Source organism: Falco rusticolus, chromosome 3 (assembly GCF_015220075.1).
Source record: "Falco rusticolus isolate bFalRus1 chromosome 3, bFalRus1.pri, whole genome shotgun sequence".
In the NCBI taxonomy this organism is placed as follows: domain Eukaryota; kingdom Metazoa; phylum Chordata; class Aves; order Falconiformes; family Falconidae; genus Falco; species Falco rusticolus.
Window position 1 is genome coordinate 91,564,409 of NC_051189.1, and position 24,088 is coordinate 91,588,496.

The 24,088-nt window shown below is 38.0% G+C and overlaps 1 protein-coding gene across 2 annotated transcripts in view; it reads left to right on the top strand.

The window, feature by feature from the left end:
- Positions 1-24,088, top strand: part of EXOC2 (exocyst complex component 2) — a 133,574-nt gene that overhangs the window by 105,925 nt on the left and 3,561 nt on the right. For both annotated transcript variants that reach the window (XM_037379398.1, XM_037379399.1), the window contains exons 24-27: positions 16,143-16,198; positions 19,282-19,404; positions 21,752-21,813; positions 23,581-23,640. In XM_037379398.1, coding sequence (XP_037235295.1) covers positions 16,143-16,198; positions 19,282-19,404; positions 21,752-21,813; positions 23,581-23,640 — 301 coding nt within the window. The remainder of the gene's footprint in view (positions 1-16,142; positions 16,199-19,281; positions 19,405-21,751; positions 21,814-23,580; positions 23,641-24,088) is intronic.

Consider the following 24,088-nt stretch of genomic DNA (forward strand, 5'->3'; position numbering starts at 1 on the left):
CCTTCTCTATTGACAGAACTAGTTTTTGACTGTATAGTATTTATCTGATGAGAGATTAAGTGTGTTCTCTGGGTTATCTTTACTTTGTACTTAAATGCATTTACTCTCTTGGAAATGTTGCGTTCTTCGTATTGTACTGGCTAATGCATACAATTACATGTCCTGTTCTGAGGTTCTCAGCACTGCGGAGAAGATCCTGTGGAAATCAAGGCATCCATTTTAAAAGTTGGGTTCAAGGCAAACTGATACTCTGTAGAAACTGTGGAACTTTAAACTGGGGAAGAGTTTTTTAGATCACGCTGAGATCATAGTCACAGTTTCAGAAGACAGTGTGCCTGGGAGCCACTTTCAGAAGACAGTGACCTGTGAGGTCAAGAAGCATTTACAGATCATGATTAATATTTGGGAAACTTTAGCGTGGTGGTGTTACCGACTCATAGGTGACTGTGGCTCTCATTTAAGGGTAATGGTTGATCTGTAGTAGAGGCTTGCTGCTGTTTGTAGCTAAGTCATAGTCCTCCAGCTCAAATTATGAAGGATCAGAGTTTTGTGTGTGATATTTAAATGGGAAGTCCCAAGTTTAAACTTTGCCATTGGTGTAAATAAACGCAGCTGTATCAAAATTGTGGGATTTGTCAGTGCAGGGCACTGCCTGTGGGGTTCCTACAGTTCACACTTGTGCTTAGAGAGCGGTTTTGTCTTGTTAGCCTTGAAGTATTAGGTACTAGTTAGAAACAATCCATAACAGTGTGTGTTTTCTCCTGATAAAGGTGCTTAGTGTCTCGTGGTGGGGATTCTTCAAGGGCTATACAAAACAGAGTGTTGCAGTACCTCCTGTACTACCTTTGCAGATGCAGAAAATCATCTTAAAATGCCTGGGGTTTCTCTCAGAACTCAGCAGGGGAGGTCCAAAAGCCTTGATGCCCTTGGTAAACCCACTGGTCAGTTCACAGTCTTGGTTATGGTTTGAAGTGTTGCATAGGGGGTTTATGGTCAAGCATAAACAATGCTGAATGCAAGATGAAAGAGGAGTGATAAAAACAATTATTTTCTAATCCTTGAATGTGTGCAGTAGTTAGGGATGCTGTAGTTATTAACATTTTTAAAACACTGTTGAAAATACAGGCTCCAAGATGTACCTTGCCACTGGACAGCTGCTGAACTAGCAGAATGGGAAAATAGCTGTCTGCTCGTTGCTTCAGCATCTTTCTCTCCAGGGGTGTGTGCATGTGTTTAAGTTGAAAATTCTAGTGTAAGAAGAAGTCTAAGCTTTCTATACAAGATTTCTGTACAAAATTCAGCCTGGAGCGTGTTCTCTCTGTAGCCAAGTTATCAGGCCCTTGAACTCTTTGCTTTTTAAGTGGGAAAATATGATAGGCTGCTAACAGTACAGCAGATCCATTGTAATAAAAAGCATTTCATTAGCTTAAAATTTCTTTACATGACGAATAGCAATTTAAATTTAATGAAACACTTAAACTTTATTGATGTGTGGATGAAATTATAGTGTTGGACTTGTTCAGCGGTTGAAGTAATTCAAAATTATTAAAAGCCTTTACTTTGAACTGTGAAAAATCTTAAGCTTTCCAGTTATTGTGGGTCACTCCTGAGTCCAGATAGCTTCCAAATGTTAATTTTGGACTTGAACAATTTTTAAGGATCTATTGTTCAGGTCATGCAAAGACATTCTTCATTTCAAATCCATGCCCTTTTCAAAATGCTGTTGGGATTCAGTGAAACTTGGAAGTGAAAACCAATGAAATAGTAACACTGGAAGCCAGTGCAAGTTCTCACCTTCAGTCTAATAGATAGGATAGATATGCAGTCTCACTGAATATTGTGCTTCACAACAATTTGTGATGAAGTTTTTCTTACACGTATTCTATACTGTGCTTCACAACAATTTTTATATATTTTTTTTTCCTTTTTCCTAGCAGAGTAGAGGGCAGTAAGGTGGGAGCTTTTTGTTTTGGTTCAGTTGTTGGGGGTTGAGGGTATTTGTGCTTGTGTTTTTTTTTACTGCAGTAACATCTCTACAAGCTGATGTGGTCTGGTTCCAACTCACTAGTTATTTAAACAAATAAAATTCTATGTGAAATCCAGTTTATGGCATTTTTTGCCAAAAATTTAAGGTATACTCTTGTGTGTAATTATTACTGATTTGCTGATCTACGTACCTTGGACTGCAGTACGTGGTGCAGTTTTAAATACTTACATTGGTAGAAGTAAGGGCTGGCTGAAAGTCAAAATTATGACTCCCTCTTCAAAGTCATTGTAAGTTACCGGGGGGGAGGGTGGGGAGCAAACCCCAAACAACTAGATTTTACCATCGAACTCAAATTTGAGAATTTGGTGAAAAGGAGCAAAGCGTGACCTTGCACTGTGTCTTCCAAGGAATTCACTGCCTCTGTAACCAAGGTCCCTTTCTCCGCTCACATCTTTCCCGTGACTCGATACTACCGCCATGCCTCCAGAACACTGCTACCTATTAGTGTTTGCTTGTAAGCTAATACCCTGGCTTTGATTTGTTTGCCAATTTGCTGAATTTAGTTACTAAGGACAAATAAAAATTCCATGTATCCACAAATGGTACACAAAGCAATTCGGAAGAAAGTATGTAAAAATATTAACACCCAGTCCTGTGGTTTCTTTCAGTGTGGTGGCTGACTGCTTGAATTGTTTGAGTTAAGAACATTCACAGACCTTTGTAGAATCAGGTTCCAAAAGAATTGCGGCTTTTATATTATATCTGTGCTGTCTGCGTGTTACCATTGCACTTCTGAAATGATTCAATAGCAACTTTAAAAAAAAAAAAATCATTAATTGTACTAACAAAACTATACTGTAAAAGTCAGGAAAATTGTGTATCTTATTGCTGCTAGTAATCTTTTTGCTCAAAGCACCACTTTTAAAGTTTCTTACTTTAAAAAAAAAAAAAAAAAAAGGCAAACACCACAAACTAAAAACCAAAACCCAAACTTTTAAAAAGTATATCTGTCTGATGTTGCTGTAATAAACACAGGACGTGTGTCACTGGTGACTAAGGTATGTTTTCTCTGTAGCTTGAAGGTTAGGCAGATGCAGGACATACCTGGACACTAAAATTATTAGTGTCTGTATTGTTCCAAATACTTTCTTTTTGAAATTGGTCTCTTTTGGATCAGTTGGCTTCAGTTTTCTCATTTCTTATAATAATAATATTTGAGTGACAACTGAAGTAAATTCATAAACATAGTATATCTCTAAGCCCATTCTTCATTTATGAAATTGCTGTCATTTTGCATATGACAGGCTATTATTACAGTACCAGTGACTTCAGGAATTATGAGAAGAACACACAGTTTCCTGAGTGAGTCTGTGTTTTGAAAGGTTTTAGTAATTTTAGGTTTTATAAAATCATGAAAGAACACCTTCAGGGTGCCTTAAAAAATGATGTGTTTGAAAGAAAGAAATGAATATTCCTGCATGCTATGCTTGGTTTGTGTTAGTGAAAGGAAATATTGCTTGAGATTTTTGGATTCAACTGTTCTCAGTTTTGATAGAGATGTTGATTTTTAGTATACCTTACAATTAAAGAAGTGACTTGCTTTTCCCATTGAATTGGTCATTCCGTATCTTTATGGTACATATAACTACCCTCTTTTATCTGTGAAACACATCTTTTTGAATTGATGCTTCTTGCCGTTACATCAATCATCCTGTATTGGGGTATCTGGGGGCACTGTGAAGGGCTTAGTCTCTGTTGCTGACTTTAACCCCTACTGACACCACTGCACATTTGTAAAGTGAGAGATATCGCTGGGATTGTCAAGGACCACCAAATACGATGAGTTATCACACTCAGACTTTTGGAAGCCTATGTTAAAATTGTGAAGTGAAGGGGTACAATTGGTTTCCTTTTTCTAAATGGCTTAATTGTGAGGAATTTGGAAAATGCTTTCGGTAAATGACAAACGAGGTACAGTACTGGCAATGATATGAGTACCAGGCTTCAGAAATATGTAGGTACTAGTTTTACAAGATGATGATACTCTTAGTATGTCCAACATATGTCCACAACTTTGTGCAACAATTTCTCTCTTTTTCTTAAATCTGGAAGAAAAACCCAGAGTTTTTAAGCAGCAAAGCAGTGTCTCGGTCAGCGCGTTCTAACTTTATTTCATGAGAAAACTGCTGATGCAGATGGCTTTTTTGAAAATATGTCCAATATGTATCAAATATGTATTTGCAGTCTGTCCCCTTTTTACTGTATCTTGCCTTCAGTGTTTCCCTTGCTTACAGACATTGTAGACTTAAGAATGTTCCGTGGCCAGAAAGGAGCCATTAAGTTCCCATTCTGCCAGATTTCTTGGATATACACAGAAGGATCTCAATCCTGCATTACAAGCTGCTAAAATCGGTGGGAACAATCACAAGGGACATGTGCCCTGCTGATTTTTTAGCACCTTGCATGTTAACGCTCTCTGCTTTGTCAGAAGAAAATCCTTCAGCATTAAAATTGTTCTTATAGTGGAAATCTACTGATAACAGAACTTACATACAAAATGCTATGACTATTATATGCTGAAAATTAGGGGGGGCAGAGGGAGGGAATTTGTTAAAAACTTTCCGGGGGGTGAATAAGCAGTATTTGCTTAGGAGGCCATCCTACAGCTAATGGATTGCTGGTAGAAAAAGTTCAGGTAATACTGAGACCTCCTTAAGATGTATTAATTTTCATGTCAAGAAGGAGGGTTTGTTATATCTAAGTGTCTCACACACAAATTTCATTTTTTCAGACCTATTTTTCCCACGCAGGAAGAGCAATGGTTTTGGTTTGGATGGTATATATTATGTTGTAGTTGGGTGAAATGTCTTTTCTTGAAATACAATTATTTTTTTCAGTCTCAAACCAGCTACATCAAGTATCTGATAGTTGTGACTATTCAATACTGTTGGGTTTCTCCTTAAGTCACACATATATAGCCACTTAAATTCAACCAAAAAAAGACTCAACAGCCCCAACACTGTTACTACTGTAGAAGCATTTTTTTCAAGTGCTACTAAATCTGTAGGGCAGCACACTGTTGGCTGTGAAGTCTTTGTATCCCTGTTCTGTCTCAAGGTCACATTTATGGGTTACAGCCACATGTTGATGGGGCAGCTGCGCATGTAGAGCACTGTTTAATGGCTGTAACTGTGCCAGACAATTTTGTTAAAACTTAAATGAAAGCAACAAAAAGACAAGTTTCTATGCATGTATGTCTCAAGTACTGAGCTTAGCTAAGGGTCATTGATGCATTTGTTTACAAATGGTGACTTGAGTGAGCTGATACCTGTGTATGCTTAGATTAAGAGGTACAGATGGCTATAAACTCTGAAGTAATTTTATTTTATCACATTAGGTGCTTTGTTTGGTTTAAAGGCGTTTGATTTTTTTTGCTTTTGCCATTTACATTTCTTGTTACCAGATTAGCAGGTTGAAATTTTGCTTAATCTGCAATAATTCAAGTAATTTGAGTCTTTATGGTTCAATTCTCAGTATGGTATGCAGCATCCTTTGCTCATGACCTTCAGGTCTGGGTTGGTAAAAGGCCTTTGACACTTTGTTACTGTCTTTGAATGGAATAAATGAAAGTAAACCCATCTCTTAACAAAACTCTGCTAAGAAAATGTTTACAAATGCATATCAAATTGGTCTTCAGTAACCTGCCCATCTTTTAAGTATGAGATGCTAGCAAACATCTCTTCTTCCCAAATGTTAAGCACTGTTGGGTTTTGCATTTCTTGTTGTAGTGTTTGGCCTTTACAGGTTTTGCTCCTTATCGTCTTAACAATAAAGCAGGCTGTATTCTGCCCTAAGACGCAGTGGATTTTATAGTGTGTGGTAAGGATCAGGAAGCAGCAAATATTTGGACTGAAGACTTCTTCAGCTGTCCCTCAAATCCTTCTGGCAGTTTAGATGGAGAAGCAGAAAGTTCAGAACAGCCTCAGCAACTTCTCTTTGAAAGACATCTTACTTTGGGCTGTGCATGAGGGTACAGAACCAGTATTATTCCCTTGCTGTTCTCTTGTATACTGAAGTTCATGTGTAGACAAAGGTGTTAAACACAGGTATTGACAGTCTTTAGAGCTCTTGCTGCTCCAAGCGAGCTGAAACACAGAAACCTTCAGGTTCTTTGAACATCATGACATAATTTCTATTGCTTGAGTCAAAATAGTTCAAAAACTACAAGTAACGTAAGTCGTCTTGAAAGCCTTCATGTTTAATATTTTTGGAAAGTAGTTTTGTGTCAAGGCCTTCAAATGACATCCGCTGTGTTACATCTACATAGTGTCACGGCTGTAAGTAAGAGCAAGACAACTAATTCAAATATCTAGTTCGCTGGCCTTCGGATCTCAAAATATTTAGCTAGGTTCTGACTCTTAGCGCTCAGGCTCTGTCCTCCCTTGCTTCAGAACTATGCTTTGTAAAACCACTTTCCCACATAGATTACCAGTAATTTCTTCATTGAATTTCAGTTACCGATAGCTATCCTTTAGGTGACTTTTTCTCTGGTTCTGAAGGTGCTGTATATTTATAATTACCATGAGCTATGCGGAGAAGAATTTCAAGGAAACTAATCTGATTCACAGTTTAATTAGTATGGAGCTAGTAAGAACAATAGATTTATCAAAACATTTTCAATTTTACCAAGAAAGACCTGCTAATGAGCTATTTATAGCACACTTGTATCTATTTTTATCAGTAGTCTAAGGACTGGCTTAGGACAAACGGGTTAAAAAACAGGAAATGTGGTTAAATAAGTGGGTAATCTCTCCAGAGAGTTTCCAGTTTGCCTACACATTCACATTTTCTTCTGAATGTACTTTCAAAACAACACTTCAGTACCTTGAAATCCATCTCCGTTTAAAGGAGGGAATGTTTCCAGCAATAGCAGGAAGTGGCCTAGTGAAAAGTTTTACATTCTTTGTCGAATTCAAATGAGGTTCTGGAGTCCCTGTCTGTAAGTGGTTTTTTTCTGCTTAAGTAACATTGGAGCAGTTGTATGACATTTCAGTTAGTTCAGGTGTATTATATGAATCCACGAAACTCTGTGAACACTGTAATTGTATCTTCCATTCTAGACTGGTTTTAATTACTTTCCTCCAACTTTACTCTTTCATTTACATGGGGCTATATTTATTTGTTAATATACTAAGCACATAATTTTTTAAAATATATATAATCATGTTTGGAGGTAGTGAAAATACTGTTATTAATCAGACTTCATAAATCTTACTGTGAAGGAATTTACTGAACATAATGTCCATTTAACACTCTAAGAGGTGGTGTCCATATTTCTTTGGGCAAAGCAGAAGCAATAACTAGATGAAAGCCATTCTTTGCACTCCTCATTACTGGTTTTTTGACAGCTACTAATTATTAGCTTTTTTAAAATCAACTTGAAAATTATTTGTGAGTCAAAATGAGGAGGGACTATAATAAATAAATAAAGCTGCCTAAGTGGTGGTAAAGGTTATGACCTGGCAGAATTCTGGTTTTAGAGCTACTGCCAAATAGATGTGTTCTGCTGTTAGCATTCTACAGTTTTCTAAAAATGTTTTTATCCAGGGCAAACAACAAAGCGTGATAGCAAATATATTTTTAGTAATTGGAAAGAAATAAACAGGCTTGTCTTGCAACCTTAATTTAGAAAACAGGCCACTGGTAGTACCGGTATTTGAAGCTGATTTCCTATCAACCGTCTTTGAAGGGAGAAACCTGTGTGTTGTTGTAAAGAGTAGAGGTGAGCTGCTTTGTTATGTCCATGGGGAAATTCCAAGTCACATTTCTATTTTATTTTTTTTTTACCTTTTTTTTTTTAATATATTTTTTTCAAACATCTAGGGGGTGTCAGGTTAGATGATACCACTGTGTGGGTGGGGACGCTTCAGTAAAATAGCATGACATACTCACGTACCAGTGCTGCAGTTCATGAAAGGCAAACAAGTTAGGTTTCTGTCTATTCCACAGTTAGGAGACTGTCTTGAAAAGTATATGCTTCTTGGAGATTAGAACACTTTTCTAAATGAAGTATTGCATTCACTGTAGTAATTGCAAAGAGTAGCTAGCTTTTAAAATTATTTTCCAGAGACATTAAGTGATTTAGGAGATTTTCTAATGGGGCAAATACAGTTTGTTGTTCTAGAAGCGTACAAAGTTTTCATTCATAATGTAATTTTATTTATTTCATTTAATTTCTATATTAGAATTAAATGGACTGTCAGCCACACTATATTTTCCCTGATTATAAAGGTTACATTGCTAAATCGTTTAGGGAGACAACACCTTTATACAAAAGTTTTGTGTAGCCTTAGGCGTACTCTTGGTCCGCATGGGTAGCAGATGCCACTCTCTTCTTTCATGTCATCGAGGGTGCTTAATTCTAAATCCAAATTGCTTGTCTATTATTTTTTTTCAAATTCAAGTTAAGTGCCCTGACAGAGTCAATAAATAAATCCATACCAAATAGCTTCACAATACCAACACAATGTCAAACATTTTTGCTATACATACTTCATAGCTCTGTAGCCTCACTCTCTGAAGTATGTGTCATGTAAGGTATATTATAAGTCATGTTTATTTGGAATGCTGCATAGTAAAACTAAGAGTATTTTGGTGTTCATTTTAATTTTCACTTTTAGTCTGTGCTGCTGCTTGTTCATTTCTTAGGATAAGGTAGTTGACAGAGCTTCATCATGCTCTGGGAAGTGTCAGGCAGTCATCTGTAAGTGTAGGAAACCTAAGAGCTATTCTGTAGATCTCTTAAATTAAAATTTGTGTATGAAGGCATGTCTGCACGGATGCTGTTTTTTTTAAATTCTTCTAGCAACTTCTGCATGCAGACAGTGCTGAGTACTCTGCTGACCTGCTGCGACCTCAGGCAATGTTTTACTACTTAGTGCCTCTTTCCCCTCCTACCCATTCTGTCTTACCTGTTTATATTTTTAGTTTTCAAAAAGAGTTTAGTTGATTTTAGTCGGAAGTTATCGGCTAGGTTAGATTAAAAAGTGAAATCCTGTGGTGTGTGTCAGGCCGTCGGGTGGCTTCATGTGTCAGGAGGCATCCGTCTAACCTTGAAATGCCCAAGGGGGCTGCACGGGGCAGGACAGTGCTCGCTGGGTGCATTGCGTGACATGGTCTGCCTTTCCAAGAGCTGCAGAAATACAAATAACAGTCTGCCATCCCACAGGGTATCCTGCTAGCCCATAGTACTGCTTTTGTAACATGAGTTTCGTGGAGGAAGAAGTGTCCTGACCACACTAGAAATCATGCTAGAGTAATTGTAGCTGAAGCAGTTGTTAAATACTGCTGTTGCTTCAGCTGCATTGCAGCCAGAGCCTAGAGGAAATGTAACAGTTAAATCAGACTGTTTAAAGAAGTTACATGGCTTTGTGGATACCATTCATTAGTTTCTTTTTTAATGTGCAGTACACAGCACTGATTAACGACTTGCAGTAGATGTGTGCAGTTTTTTTCCAGCAGTTTCATATAGCAGATAGAGAAGAGCTGCAGGAGCTCAACTGACATACAGTTCAAAATACTTTGTGTATGACTTGCGGTAAAGTTCAGCACTGTATATCTGAAGCTTGAAGATGAACGCTTCCAATATCAAGTCAGCTAAATCTGGCAATAGGGTATAATGTAACTGAAAAGCATATATATCAAATAATTTAAGAATCGGGTGCCTGCCTTAGAACAGAGCAGATGAAATTTGTCCTCTAAATTTACTATCAGCATAGCAAATGAAATGTCTAGGAACAGTCAAATGTCACTGCTGTGCATCTAGGTATAAAAAAATATTAACCTCTTTGGATCACCAAATTCTGTTTGTTTGTTTTTTTGGAGGAAAGTTTTTATTAAAAAGTAATCAGGGGAAAAAAAGTTTTCAGACTGATTAACTGTTACTGGCATAACTCACTGGACAGAAATAAATTGTAAAAATATTGCATACAATTGGATGGGTTTGAAATTTGAAAATTCGAACTCCCAGGCATCAGTTTTGCTAATTCTACCAAGTCATGTTCAAGGCTCAAGGCCAACAAATTTAGTGCGCTTTCTTCAGAGGCACTAAGAAACATTGCTACCACCAGCAGCAGTTGCTTGCCCATGCAAGTACTGACCTCCTGCAGGGGCCAGAATGTGCTCTGTTGTTTCCTAAATTGGTGGCTCAGTGCCTGCCCAAGACTCATTTATGTTTCAGTCCCTCAGAGCCTAGGTTTCTAATAAGCCAGTCAACTCAGTGTTGAAAGCAGGGCTGGTAGCATGGTCAGCATATAGAGAACCATTCATTGACCTTTGGTGAATCCTTCTCCTTCCTTCCTTTTCAAAAAAAAAAAAAACAAAAAAACAAAAAAAAGGAGGGGGGGGCAGGCAGAATGGCAGAATTGAGTGACAGCTGTCAAACCTTGGAACTTCTGTGAATGGTTTTTCTAATCCTCCACAAGAAGAGCTGCAGCTTTTATTCCTGCCTGATTTTTATTATACTGTGAATTTGCCTAAGAACTTTTTTCTTTTGACCCTTCACAGCCTCACATCCTCGAGTCTGGTGTGGTTTGCTGCTGATGAGGAGAGGTACCTGCTGACACCACCTACTTTTTCTAAACAGTTCTGTGCTTTTATCCTCCCCTCCTCCTTTTTGCACAACAGGCAAGCTGATGGGCTTGTTCAGCAAGAAGCAGCAGCCGGGATAGCTTCCCAGTTGTCCATCTCGAATGAGGTTCCGATCTCACAAGAGTTAAAGTATGTCAAAGCCAAGCTGCCTGGTTAAAATTTCCTGTGTGTTTCAGTTGTCTTAGCTGAACTTCAGTTCATTCTTTGAAGTCTTGAGTCTGCTGAAGACGTAAAAAAGTTTGATGCTCATATCCTCTCTCTCTATCAAGTTACTCTAGAAGGACTGGGAACATGTGAAGACCTGTGTTGGCTTCTGACACAGAAGCAGCATCCTGATGTATTCGGTTTTACCGTGTGTGCAACTTCTGCTCTATTCATGCATGCAAGTTTTTGTAGCCTCTTTGTGTCTTAAAATTACACATACAGTATTGCAGTTCCAGCTTTTGCATGCTTATTCAGTTGCTTTGGAGGTTTCATAGTAGAATGCTGTCATCTAAGTACTTGAGGGAAACATAGCTCTGAGAACTACATGTGGGACACTGGTAGCCTTACACCATCTGAAGATCTCTTGAATGACTCTTGCATTGGCAAGCCAGAAGTTTAGTTTCTGTTACTCCTCAGAACCACAGATCTTTCTCCCTTCTGCTTTTCCCATAGTTCACATAGTCATCCTTGCTACAGCTTTACAGTATTGTTAAAATTGCTTGTAAATGTAATTTTTCTGACATTTAATTTGTGGGAGGAAAAAAAATTAATAGGTGATGTAAACTAGAGATTAAATTTAATGGGAATCTTGTTAGATGTTTCACCGGTAAAAAGTACAGTGGAGGGCCCAAAATTGGAAGGTGCTATTTTAAAGTTTCTGTCAACCATTGTGGTAGTTGATGGCTGAAATTGTCCTTCATTTTTGTGTCTTAAGTCTTCCCATCCATTTTTCTTTAGAGCAGTATTGGGTCTTTGTTTGTGGCAGCTAGAATTCCGGCAACTTGAGTCTTCAGTGTTAAGAATAGAGTGGGAGTGGAATGCACTTATGCTGTAACAGAATAATAACATTTTCCTGAAAGAAATTGCAAGGGCTTGTTGAGACTTTCTTTAACACATTTCTGTCAGAAGCTATAGAAAGGCATTGTATTTGTGCTTCAATATGCTAAATAAGAGGTATTTTAGACTTAAGAATGTTATGTTTCACTTGATTAGCCTAAATGTTGCAACCTACAGTTATATGGTGCATTAGCTTTCAGTGCTGTATAATAGGACTGGCAGCATGGTGTCCCAAAAACTGTAATTGTGTGGGCTGCTGAACAGTCGTAGAGAAAGCTGCACAAAAATTCTATTCTAGACAGAATTTTTTCATTTTGAAATGAATTTCACAACAAATTCACAGTTGGATGCCACCGCTTGTGTTTCCAGTGAATCACACTCCAGAAAAGTAATACTTTGCTTCAACAAAGCCTGCCATGAAGTGTGGTGATATAAATCAGAAATTGGATATTTTTTAATTGTAATTTTTCAAAATATAGTACAGTTATTAACTATGCCTGCAGGTCCTGACATTCAGATACGTTTGGTTTTGTCTCTACACACAAAATGAAAATCCTTCACAAATAAGACAAAAAGAAGGGCTGGGGGAAATACCCTTTTTACTTATGCTCTGTTCATGATAGGAAACTGACTCCCCAACAGCAATGGTTGTCACAACACCACATATTTAATAGCATAGTCAGCGCAAACCTGTAACACAGTGACCTTTAATTTCTAGCCTAAGGTTACCGATGGTCAATTCATTTCTACCTTTCTTTCTTGTGACAGTATTTTTCTTCAGTTTAGCTAGTTCTCCCTTCTCTCCCTGTATGGATCAGCTTGCTGGTGCTTTTGGAGTGTAATTTCGGCTTCTTTCCATCTTTGTTTTTTTTTTTTAGCTTACCAAGACAAGGTCTTTTAGACTATTAGATGCTGCAATTAAGGGAACTAGTTTCATATACATGAACTCTTTAAACTGCATAGCTTTGCACAGTTTGTGCTGAATTATCTGCTCTTAAATTGCAAAACCTGTCTAAGAAACTGAGTAAATACTTGAGGCGATGCTGAGCCCCCTGATCCTGCAGTCATAGCAGGACTGGACCTGCTATGAAAGGTCAGGAACACCTAATTAGTGCTACTGGAATTGCAAGAGATAATCTTCTTTAAGCTCTTAGTTCACCTATTTGTCCTTGTATGTGGTGCAAGGATGCAAGATAAAATGTGTTTGCTTATGCCCTTTCACTGAGATTGAAGTTAACAGTTTTATCACGCAGCTGGGATGGCCTAGCAATATGCAATACCAAGCTACTGTCACTTTGTTTTTACCATAGATTCCATCTCAATTCCATTTAGTCAATTCATTCTCAGTTCTTCAATTAGAAGATGTAAATGAGCATGTTTTAGCTGTCCACCACCAAAGGTATTTAACACCTGGTGCTAATGTTGCTGAGTATTTCATGCTTGTAGAAATCAACCATACGTGGTTATGGTAACTGGGTGACTAAGAAATATCTTATGGGAGGTTTCCACAGACATAGCTGATAGGCAACTTTTACTAGCACAGTCAAAAGCTGTTTAATTTGGGTGCTCTCAGCAGCAGCAGACAGAATTAGCAGCTCCTATCCTGAGGCAAGCTGCATGAACACAGGAGAAAAAGCACGCTACCTCAGGCGCTGAAGTGGGATGGGTGGGAAATGAGGATTCTTCCTTGGAACCACATCACCCTCTTACCCAACCCACCCGCTTCAGTCTCTGTACACTCCAGCTTTTCACTCACCTCCTTGATAACCTTCTTCCCAGCTCAGCCCATGGCCTCCTCTCTGCAGCCCCCCTCTGTACTTTCATTATGGCTTCCCAGCTGTGCCAGGGGTTGAGTGAGATGCTTCATAAGAGAACAGTCAGTTGGGGCAGAGAAGTGCTGCTTAGTTCAAGAGTGAAATTTTGATTGACTAATGAACATGTTCTAGCAGTGATCAGGTATCCATAGAGAAGGGAGACCAGCAAAGTCTTAATGGTGCGCGGTATTTGTGCAAAAGTAAAAACACACAGTTTCCGCATGAAAGGTCCTACTGTTACAAGATGAGGCTGGTAGGCAACCAAAAGATGAATACCACACAGATTTGCAGAGCAAAATCAACCCTTTGCACCCTGAGATTAACTGCAAACCAGCTCCCAAATTTGTCATGTGCTTCTTGATGTGATTTGCATACCACCGTTCGGTGCCTAGTGCAGTTGTATTTGCTTCTGGGACGTGATACAAATTTTGTCCTCTGTGATATGTAAGCCTGCTGAGGATTTAAACTGGGGCAGAGTGAAGTAGAAGAAGGAAAACAATAGAAGAGGAAAAAGGAAGGGGGTGTTGCATTTCCACATACACCTGTGATCTTTTGGTGTGGTTCGAGTACTGATGTGTAGCGTTCTTTGTTTTGCAGATTACAGGGGAGGAGAAAAAAAAAAGTCAAGTTTTATAAAATTTCTGGTATTGCTCTATTTCTCCCTTCCTTGTTGCAAAAAATCACTAAATCACAAGAAATTATAAGCTTGCGACCCAGCATACTATGCTGTTTGACTTGTCGTTGGTTTAGCTTAGATGGAAAGAATGAATGAGATTTTTCAAGAAAAAAAATACAGATAGCGAGAAAAGGCATTAGAGATGTTTTGGAATGTGTGGGGAAAGGCTTGTATTTTTCTTTACCTTTATCGGTTATTTGCATCTCTGCCAGTGTGAAAAATAGAACATTCCTTCTTAAAAGGTCTGAATTCTTTTTTATGTTCAGAAACCAAACTGCTTGTAGCGAGAGCATTAAAATCTTTGATGCTTGCCTGTTTGCTATGAACTTTTGAAACGGAGGCTGTCTTGATACACGGGCCTGTGTGCAGAGCTCAGCTGTGTCCTGACTGCAAGCTGGAACAAAAGTCACCACTCTTGTGCTATTCATGGGGTTGTTCAGCGTATCTCCCTGTGCTTTCCCCCAGCACCCTTGCTTCCAACTGGAGACCTGTGATGCTCTCCAGTAAGCACCCTCCAATTTAAACTCCAGGGTGCATCGCATAGTGTAGATGCAGGCAATCAAAGTGTTCCTACCTCATGCAAGAAGGTCCTGTCACCCTTTCATCCTACTCTTATAAAATGTTTGTCCATAACTGTCTAAGTAAGAAAGAGCTAGCATCTCCTTTTTAAATTCTGAGGTGAGTTGTAGGACCAGTGGTTAAAAAAATGAGCACAACTGAGATGGCAGTTGAGACACTGCTCTGTTCTCCCATAGAATAACTCATTTTGATGATCTTGGATAACTCCTTTTAAAGCTGTTTTTCACAGAAGGATTAAGTTGCTGCATTGGCGTTGTCGGAGGAAAGGTGGAGCAAGTAAGATGAACTGATGAAAGGTTCACTTTGTGATTTTTATAACAGAAGCCTTAATCACACTGTGATCTCTGAACTGTGTGCTCTCACCAGTCTTTGTCCATGATTCTTATCTTTTATTGTGGATTAAATATAGTGAAGGGAGTGATGGGGTCCTTGCACTATCTCTGATTCATGCTAGAGAAATCAAAAGTCATGTGGATCTGTAACCCTCTCATTACTTTGTTGCACTTCCAACATTTATGCATACTTATTAAAGTTAAATGCTTTCCAGTTTGCCTTTGCCTACAAAGTGAAGTGCCTAGAAAAGCAAATGGGGCAGTTGTACATTTTTGCCTATTTTAGATCTTATACAACTGGAGTCCACGTCTGGGAAGTTACTCCAGAATTACAGCAGTGTAGGGGATGAAGAGTCTGTCCTAACTAAAGCATACCCTGCTGGATGTCCTTTTGTTTAGAATTTCCTTTTTAGTATAAATTGATAACCATTTCATGTGCTTGGTAAATAAAATGCTTACTTGACTTTTCCACCCTCCCCAAGAGGAAATTTCTGCTAAGGCATGGCATATCCCATAAACTGCCATGAGTAATATTTTTGAAACAGCATTCAGAGAAACAAGAGTCCTTGCTATTTCTATCTGTAATAATAATTTACAGTCAGAGAAGCTGATAAAGTAGTAAGATCTTCTTGAAGACTCTTGTACAAACAAAAACCGTTGTCTTCCCTGTTTCTTTAGAACTTACCGAGTTGTAGTGTGTGTTCTGTGCCATGGTATGTGTATTCTGGTAAGACATCTAGAATTTATTTTTTAATAATGGTAGGGGTTTTTTTATTAAATTGCAAAGTCGGTGAAATTAATTTGCCAGAGAAGAAGAATACCGAAACAGGAACCTACTGGCTTTTTTAACCTTTTGCTGTAAGGAAATGTACCTTTCTCCATTTGATTTGAAAAAGGAAATAGACTGGTGGTGTGGCTATGGAACTTTCTCTTTCTGCCTCTGATTGCAAAAGTGCTAGTAAAAGAATGAAAAGAAGTAGTACAGTATTGAACAGTAGAACATTATGGCTTTGTTGAGAGAACAGAATGAAAGTAATTAATTCCCTTGTTTGGTTTTGTTTCAGGTGTTAGAAACTATTTGAAAGAAGCATTAGTGAATATCATTGCTGTGCATGCAGAGGTGAGGAAAAACTTCAGATTGCTTCACGCTTACATTCATATGAATAATTTCAGTGTACTCTGTGTGGTAGATCCTGACTGTCATCACCCCTGAAAACTGTACCTCTGTTGAAGTGTCTTCGTTATAGATGTGAGTGCTTTGGGTTAGATTCAGCCAACCAAGTATGCAGCTGCTAACTTCTTCTAAAGGCCGAAGGAGATCAACAGTTCCTGTTTATCCTCTGTAACACTCCATTACATCTTTTTGTTTCCACTATCTGATGAAGAGGAAAGCTGAAGTCTAAAGCTCAATTCTTCCCTTTTCATGCAGATTAGATATAGATCGGTACAATGCTCACTTTCTCTGATTAGCTTTGTTTTCCACAACATACAAAAATGTGCTTGTGCTTTGCTTTGGAAGAGATGTTCAACATATGCTGCTTGGTCATTCTCATACATAGGATAAAAGTGAAAACCTAAAATCAGAAAGTTTTATAGTCTTTGTACAGCACAAAGTGTGTTTGAAATACTTAAGTAGGTAATGACTTATTATACAGAGTGTATATTAGAATTAAAATATTATCAAAATAACATGCTTGCAGAGCTGCAGTTATTTGGCTTTTTGTGATAATATGCAGGAATTTTCTATAGTCCTTTAAATTACAGCCTCTGTTCTACATCTTCCTTCCTTCTAATCATCAAGTATTACCAGATTACTGTTGCTCCTGGTATAAGCATTGGTAGTAATATTACTCTTACTTTTAAAATATCACAAGTATAGCTATGTATCTTCTCAATCTAATTAGAATCTGATGAGATTCATTTGAGGCTTTTGTTTAGTTTATTCCTCATTAAACTGCAAGGATTCATATATAGTGAGATATTTTCAGAAACTTTAAATTTAATTTGCAATATTTTTGATTCAATTTTCTGTGTTTAATTGTAGCAGTTTTCACAGAAGCATTGCTGATTTTACCAAATGCTTCTGAGTGAAGGAATAAGCAACTCCAAAAATATATACCAACATGATATTAATTTTTAATGTTGTTTTTCACTGTAGTGGAAATTAATAAAAATGAAAGCGATGAGAGGTGTTGCTTTAAAAAATTCAAAGGCATTTGTGACTTAATAAGCTAATCTGTAAACATGTATACTCGTTAAAATGCTGGAGCAGAAAGGTGCTCTGCCTTGCTGACTTCATTAAGACCGATACCGATTTTGGCCCAAATAGTGTTGCCTCATAAATTTCTAGACATGATATATTACAGAAATATGAAAACATGTGTCAAGATGAAACTCCCATTTCCACTGTTTTCTGGTGAAATTCTGTAAGCTGGGTCAGATTTAAGTTTAGTTAGCAGGGGTGCAAGTTTCTGTAGTTTGAAACAGCAAAAATTAACCATCAGCTGAACGGCAAGCATGGACTGGAGTGGAAAGAAAATTGTTTCTCTACCTTTGAGTTCAAATTTAACTGAAATCAAAATAAGGGCTTCTTGTTGCAAATTTGTGATGATTCACCATTGCTGAGAATTTTTTTTTCCTGGATTCTGTATAGTAACTTCAAGAGTGCTCGTTGTGGGCACAAATAATTTCTTCTCAGTAGAAGTTTTTTGGGCGTGTTCCTGGTATATTTGTGTTGAATTGCTCAGCAATATCTGCTGCTGAGTAAGATGACCCCTTCACAAATCGTTACTGGTTGGGTTTCCCTTACCGTACAGCTATGTATGTCACTTACTTAGCTTTTGTGGGTCAAAATAGTTAAAAACAGGCTGCACATTTGAATTAGCAATAACAGCCAATAGCTGTGGTCAGTGTACTTAGCCTGTGGTACAGACCTGCCTTTTGGAACGGTCAGCTTTATGGGATCCCTGATACATGATTCATTATTAAACCACTGAAAACTGTAGGAATCCTGCATTCTTCCCCCCCCCCCCCCCTTGATTTACTTTTATACACATGTATTAATATTTTCTGTCAGTTACTATATTTCCTTGTCAGACATGAGATCTAAACTTCACATAAAGCAAAAGTATTCTAGCAAAAAAATCATTCCACTACTTAATTTGTTAGACCATTTTAAAGCAGAAATTGGGGGTAAATATTTAAAACCTCTGTGCAGTTCACTTTCTTTCTTGCACCACTCCAGTCACATCATCTTCAGTTCCTTGTGTCATCTTTTCCCCCAACCCACTGCAGTTTTAATGCAGCTTTATCATCACCTTTATGTCTTGACACAGGTTTGGTCTGTCTAACCTATAATCTCACTTCCTCCTATATTCCAACCTCTTGGCCTGCATTTTCCCCAATTCTGTGTAGAAAAATCTTTTTTTTTTTTTTTAATTCACCAACAATTTCTCGCTTCCTTAAAGGTCCCTTTAAGGAAGATTGGTTTCTTCATGCTTTCCTTCAGACATAGGTCTGATGTTCAATTTGTGTTGCTGTCATGATGCAGTCAATGTTCTGAACCTCCAAATACCACTTTAAGAAGTTATACAAATAAGTAGTTTAAAAAATGGTCTTGTTGCATAGAAAAAATAGTAAGGTGTAATGTTTTTGCCAGAGAACTAATAAATGGCAGAAGAATGGTGGAAGAATCTAAATGAAAATCCATTAAAGGGCCATATTCTCAAACCCTTTCAAAGGCTTCTCTCTGCCATAGAGCATAGATACTAGCCATTTGACAGTGGTCAAATTCACAGGATTCTAGAAGAAATAGCAAAATATGTGGATAAATAAGGCTGAATGTATAATTGGGTCAGTCAGTCACACAACCCTGAATTAAAGGTGCTCTCTGCAGAACAGCAGTCTCTGTACAACCACTTCACTACCTGCACCCGTCAGCTGAGAGCACACGTTTTGAAGTCGAGCTGCTTTTAGGCATTGTGAGAAAGTTGTCAGTATCACATGCTTTTAACAGAAGTGATTGGTCAAAGCACAGGGCAAGCATCAAAAAAAATCCTTCATATTCCAGTTGCTGTTGAAAATTTTTTGTTCATTGATAAAAATTAAGTGGTCCTAAATTAAGTGTTTGATGATTTTTACTGTAGAAAAATATTTCTGTTGCTATAGTTATTGTGTTCATGATTCTTCTTTTGTAAAAATCAGGTGTTTACCATTTCCAAGGACTTAGTTCCTCGGGTAATGTCAAGGGTTGTAGAAGCAGTCTCTGAAGAGCTGAGTCGACTGATGCAGTGTGTTTCATCCTTCAGCAAAAATGGAGCTTTACAGGTACCCGAATACTTTGTACTGTCAAACATCTGTATCTAGAAAACAGAATAACAGAGATATATAATCTGTGTTATTTTTTGGATTTATTGTAGCAATGAAAGCAGAGATAAAAAGGATTAGTATCAACCTATTTCAGATTTATGAATGAATTCCCTTTGGGAGACTGGTTCTTGGATTTGATTATATTTTAGTGTTGCCCTTGTGTCTGAGTGCTTAAAAGGTTACCTGTATCCTGTGAGATAAAAAGCATCATAATGGTATCTGTTTGAAATGTTGTTAACTGTCTTTGGCCTATCATCAAGAAATTACTTTAAAAGAAAATAAACAAATTTGTGATATTTTGAGATTTTAAAATCTTGAAAATACGACGCAGTAGGGTCTTGCAAGTCTTTGCCAAACTAGTCACTGTTATGCTATTTCTACATTAGCACTTTGCAGCATGGGTAGGACAGACACTCTTAAACAGCCTTCTTCATTTACGGCTGGATTGGTAGTCATACTTGCTATTGGATAAATTTTAAAGGACTAAGAAAAAAATCTTTTCTAAAAAAAAAAAAAAATATCCCTTTGAATCAATGATTGCTATGGCTGTAACAGGCAAAAAGAGCAAACTCCCAATTTCCATTGTGCATTTTTGCATGATGATGGGAAAATAATTATCCAATTGCAAGTCTTATTTTCCAACTGCTGGTAGTAATTGCATTGGACAGAGAATTAGGGTAGAAAGATCGCAACCAAATAAGATTGATTATTTAAAACCGAATCAGTGAATAGCACAAAGCTACCCATATGTCACTTCTGTTTGACTAGATAGCCCGCTGTATGAACTCGCTGCCTAAACCCATAATTGAAAAGATTTTCTCTCCCTACTGTAAATTTGTCACTCGTGGTCATTTTCTGTTCCTCTGAACGTAGAAAATCCTGTTTGGCAGGCAGCAGGGGTGTGAGAATGATCTGAGCCTAGTCAGGCTGATCAAAAAATACCCGTTCCTGAAGAGGAGCCTGAATCTGTATTCCCACTCCCATGACCCACAGTTTCGCAGGGTTAGCCCTTCTGCTGTGTTTATTTAGGCTGTCATATCTGAGAATATGACACTTCCCCATGGTACTGCTGCCTCCTAAAACTTAGGAAAGACTCCAGAATCTTATGCGTAGGACTTCAAAAAAAGTCCAAGGCTGTTCAGCTTAGAGCACCATACAAAAAGAGGCAAAACATTCTGTGTTGAGAAAAGCATTTCTTTGCTTTTATAAAGCAAAAAAAAGTATAAAGTATAAAATTGTATATAAAGCTGGTGGGTGGCTGTGTCATATTTTGTGCCAGAAAGTTCTGGCGCTAAAAAAGCCTAAATTTCAGCTGGCTTCCTACCTAGGGGAGAGATGAGGTTGAAGACCTAAAAACCAAAGCCTTTCATTAGAACTGGAATTAGATGTCTGTGTTGCATTATAAAAAAGTTTGTTTTGGAAGATTAATGTCATATTAGTTGGGTGTAAATGTAGATCAGTTTCTGTAACGGCTAACTGGTTTAAATTTTATCTTTATGACGAACAAGAATGGAATGTGAATTTACATGAAGTTTACTTTCTATTTTTAAATAAAATTACTTAAACTATTGATCACATGCAGAATGTTTCAATTTCATATCAAACCTGTGATGATAATGATTGCTTTTCAAAGACTAAAGGATGACCAATGAAATCTGTTTAATAGTTGCGTTCGTTCTCCACCACGGTTTGCCTAGGTGAAAATTAATACCTAGATACACAGTGCAGTGCAGGAGTAAAATCCTCAAGCTTGTGTGCCCACCAAGTTACAGAGAAGCAGCAGAGCACAACCATTTTACTTCCTCATCTGATGGAAAAAAAATAAATTCAACAGGAAAACCAAGAATAAAATGTGTATCGACAGATTTTTGTACTCTTGTGTTTCCTTCCTCCCTGGCCAGACTGCTGTGAGAAGTTAAGCTCACTGTATCTAATTTAAAAAAAAAATAATAATCAAAGTTTTATCCTTCTGTCTTTCTATCACACTACAGAAAAGACAGAATAGAATTGAAGATTTATTGCTTTTACTGAGTGACAATCCAATGGTTTTTAGACTGCTACGTAGTGATTGTAGAAACAGTTTGACTTGAATCAAAAGTGTGAAATTGTTCCTTTTAGCAGTCTCCTGACATCACAGCATGGCAACAAAAAATAACAGGAAACAAACTTTTGAAAGCCAAGACAGCTTATAACTGCAGCATGCAATAATATTTGGCTCTCAAAAAGATGAAACTTTGGGATACTGGTATTCACTTGGCAAAAGGACATTGTGTCATTTTTTTAATATTTGTGTTTCTGTCTTTAGGCAAGACTTGAAATCTGTGCATTGAGAGATACCGTGGCCATATACCTAACACCTGAAAGCAAGTAAGATGTACTGTAATGTCTGGTTTTTCAGTGTAATGGAATTCTTGATAAACATGCAAAATCATATAATGTAGATTAAGGATTAAGAAATTTTGCTTCAAATAGAACGTGTGATATACTAGATAAATACATGAAAAACAGATTATTGGCAAGGTTTTAATAGATAACTTTTTGGTTTTACTTGAGTTTTTAGAGAAAAACTAGTATTTGCCACTCAAAAAAAAGAAAAAAAACTTATGAACAGCAGTACAACTGCTGAGGAAGATTACACTAAAGCAAGACAAAAGCAGATATCGCTGACTTTTATGCAGTTTTTCATAGCAGTCTCATAAACCATATGGCAAAGAACCAGCCAGACCAGTCAGAGAAGCTACAGAACCAGACAGTGGCAGGATCCCCTTATAGGGATATGGAGAACTAGGGCTCTGTGCAAGCTTGTACAATACCCTGCTCCTTCACACAGCTGATCAGGGAAAGTGAATTCAGCTTCACACTGCCTCTTAGAATGAAAGCCTTCAAAAGGCTTTCAGCAATTTAGCATTTCTCAGTGAGGTGCAAGACAAAGATAAATAGTGTGGGACACACACATTAACATAGAGAAAGAAAAGCATTAGCAGCATCAGTGGCTGATGCAGTCAAGGCATGTAAAAACAGGCTATGATAGCTGTCAGCAGTTTTGAGTAAAGCTGATTGAAATTTCTAGGTGATTATGTCAGGAATTGGATATGGGCAGGTTCATTCATTATTTTAATTACCTACATTTCTGTTAGGGTTGGCATTACACGTTCCTGCACATGGCAGTTTGGTCATCTTACCTAATCAATGCTGTAGGAGACACTGCAGGGCTTGAGGGCCTAGTTTGTCCTCATAGTGTCACAGATAGTGTCTTGTGGTGTCACTGCATTCAGTTAAGATTTCCCTCTCCTGAGTGTCTGATATAACGAAGACCTCTACGTGAAAACTACTTGGCACTGGCTCAGATTGGATAAAGTAGAAGTGGTACTGTCCCTGATCGGCATGGGGCAAAGCACAGTGAACCCCGGGAGCTGGAGCATCATACATGCCTTTTTATTCCTGGACTTGCCACTAGTAGTAGTTGCCACAATTCACCGTGTTAATCTTTTGTTGACAAGATTGTACCTATCAGTGAAGGTCCTGCATCATTCCTTGTACTTCTGTTATCTGTTGCACAAAGAGGGGTGAAAAGCCCATCTTTGGAGTAACTCGAAACTTGACTGGATAATGCCCCAAGGAACTTCTAACCTGAAGTTGGCCCTGCTTTGAGAGGGGGGATGGACCTAAAGACTATGAATCTGTGTTACCTCAATGCAAGCCTACTGCAACTCTCTCTGTTGGCCCCCTTCTGCAGGGGAGAATGCAGTGACCTATCTACTGAGCGTAGAAAGCCAAAATCAGAGTTTTATCTGTGCTTCACACTCTGGTGGTCATTTAGTTTGAGGCAGAAGGCAGGCTGGCAAGTGTAATTCTTGAAGAGTCCAGGATGGTCAAGCACAGTCTTAAATCAGCTGCTGATTTAACATTTCCTGTTAATGTATGGGATTCGTCACATAGGAGACCTGCTTGAATCCATGATCACGTTATGTTCCATTTTTACATGAATTTCATCGTGTCTCAAGTTAATGTTTTGTTAATTCATTGAAATAAGAATGGATAAAATATAGCATATCTCCATGGAATTCATAGAGAGAAACTGTGAATGCTGAGATTTGTACCAGTGGAAAATGAGTATTTTTCTTTTCCTTGCAGCTCAAGCTTTAAGCAAGCTTTGGAAGCCTTGCCCCAGCTCTCAAGTGGAACTGACAAAAAGTGAGTATAATGCACCCTCATGGCTCAAAAGACCAGAAAGGAGACACTGCTTTTTACTCTTATATCAGAACTTTGTTATGAGAGAGTTAATGTTCACTAGTTTTGACCCTTCTGAACTACAGAGCAGAAGCCCCTTTGGACAGAGATAAGCTAAGTCTTTGTTCGTCATGGCCTATTAAATTACACAGAAGAGCCAATGGCTTTATAGCATATCCCTCTTGCCTGTCCTAGTCTTATCAGTTCAGTGTAGCTTTGTATTTCTTTTGCAAGTTCAGTCTGTTTTAGCCTTTGTTGTTAAAGTTTCTGTGAGGTCTTTGTCTTATCTTACTGCATTTAGCAGCAGTAAAGAAAAAAGGCCAAGGAGCCAAGTCCAAGCTTTTGCCAGCTGATATATAAGGAACTCTCAAAACTGGCCTGTTTCATTTTAAAAAAACAAATGAGAAGGGTC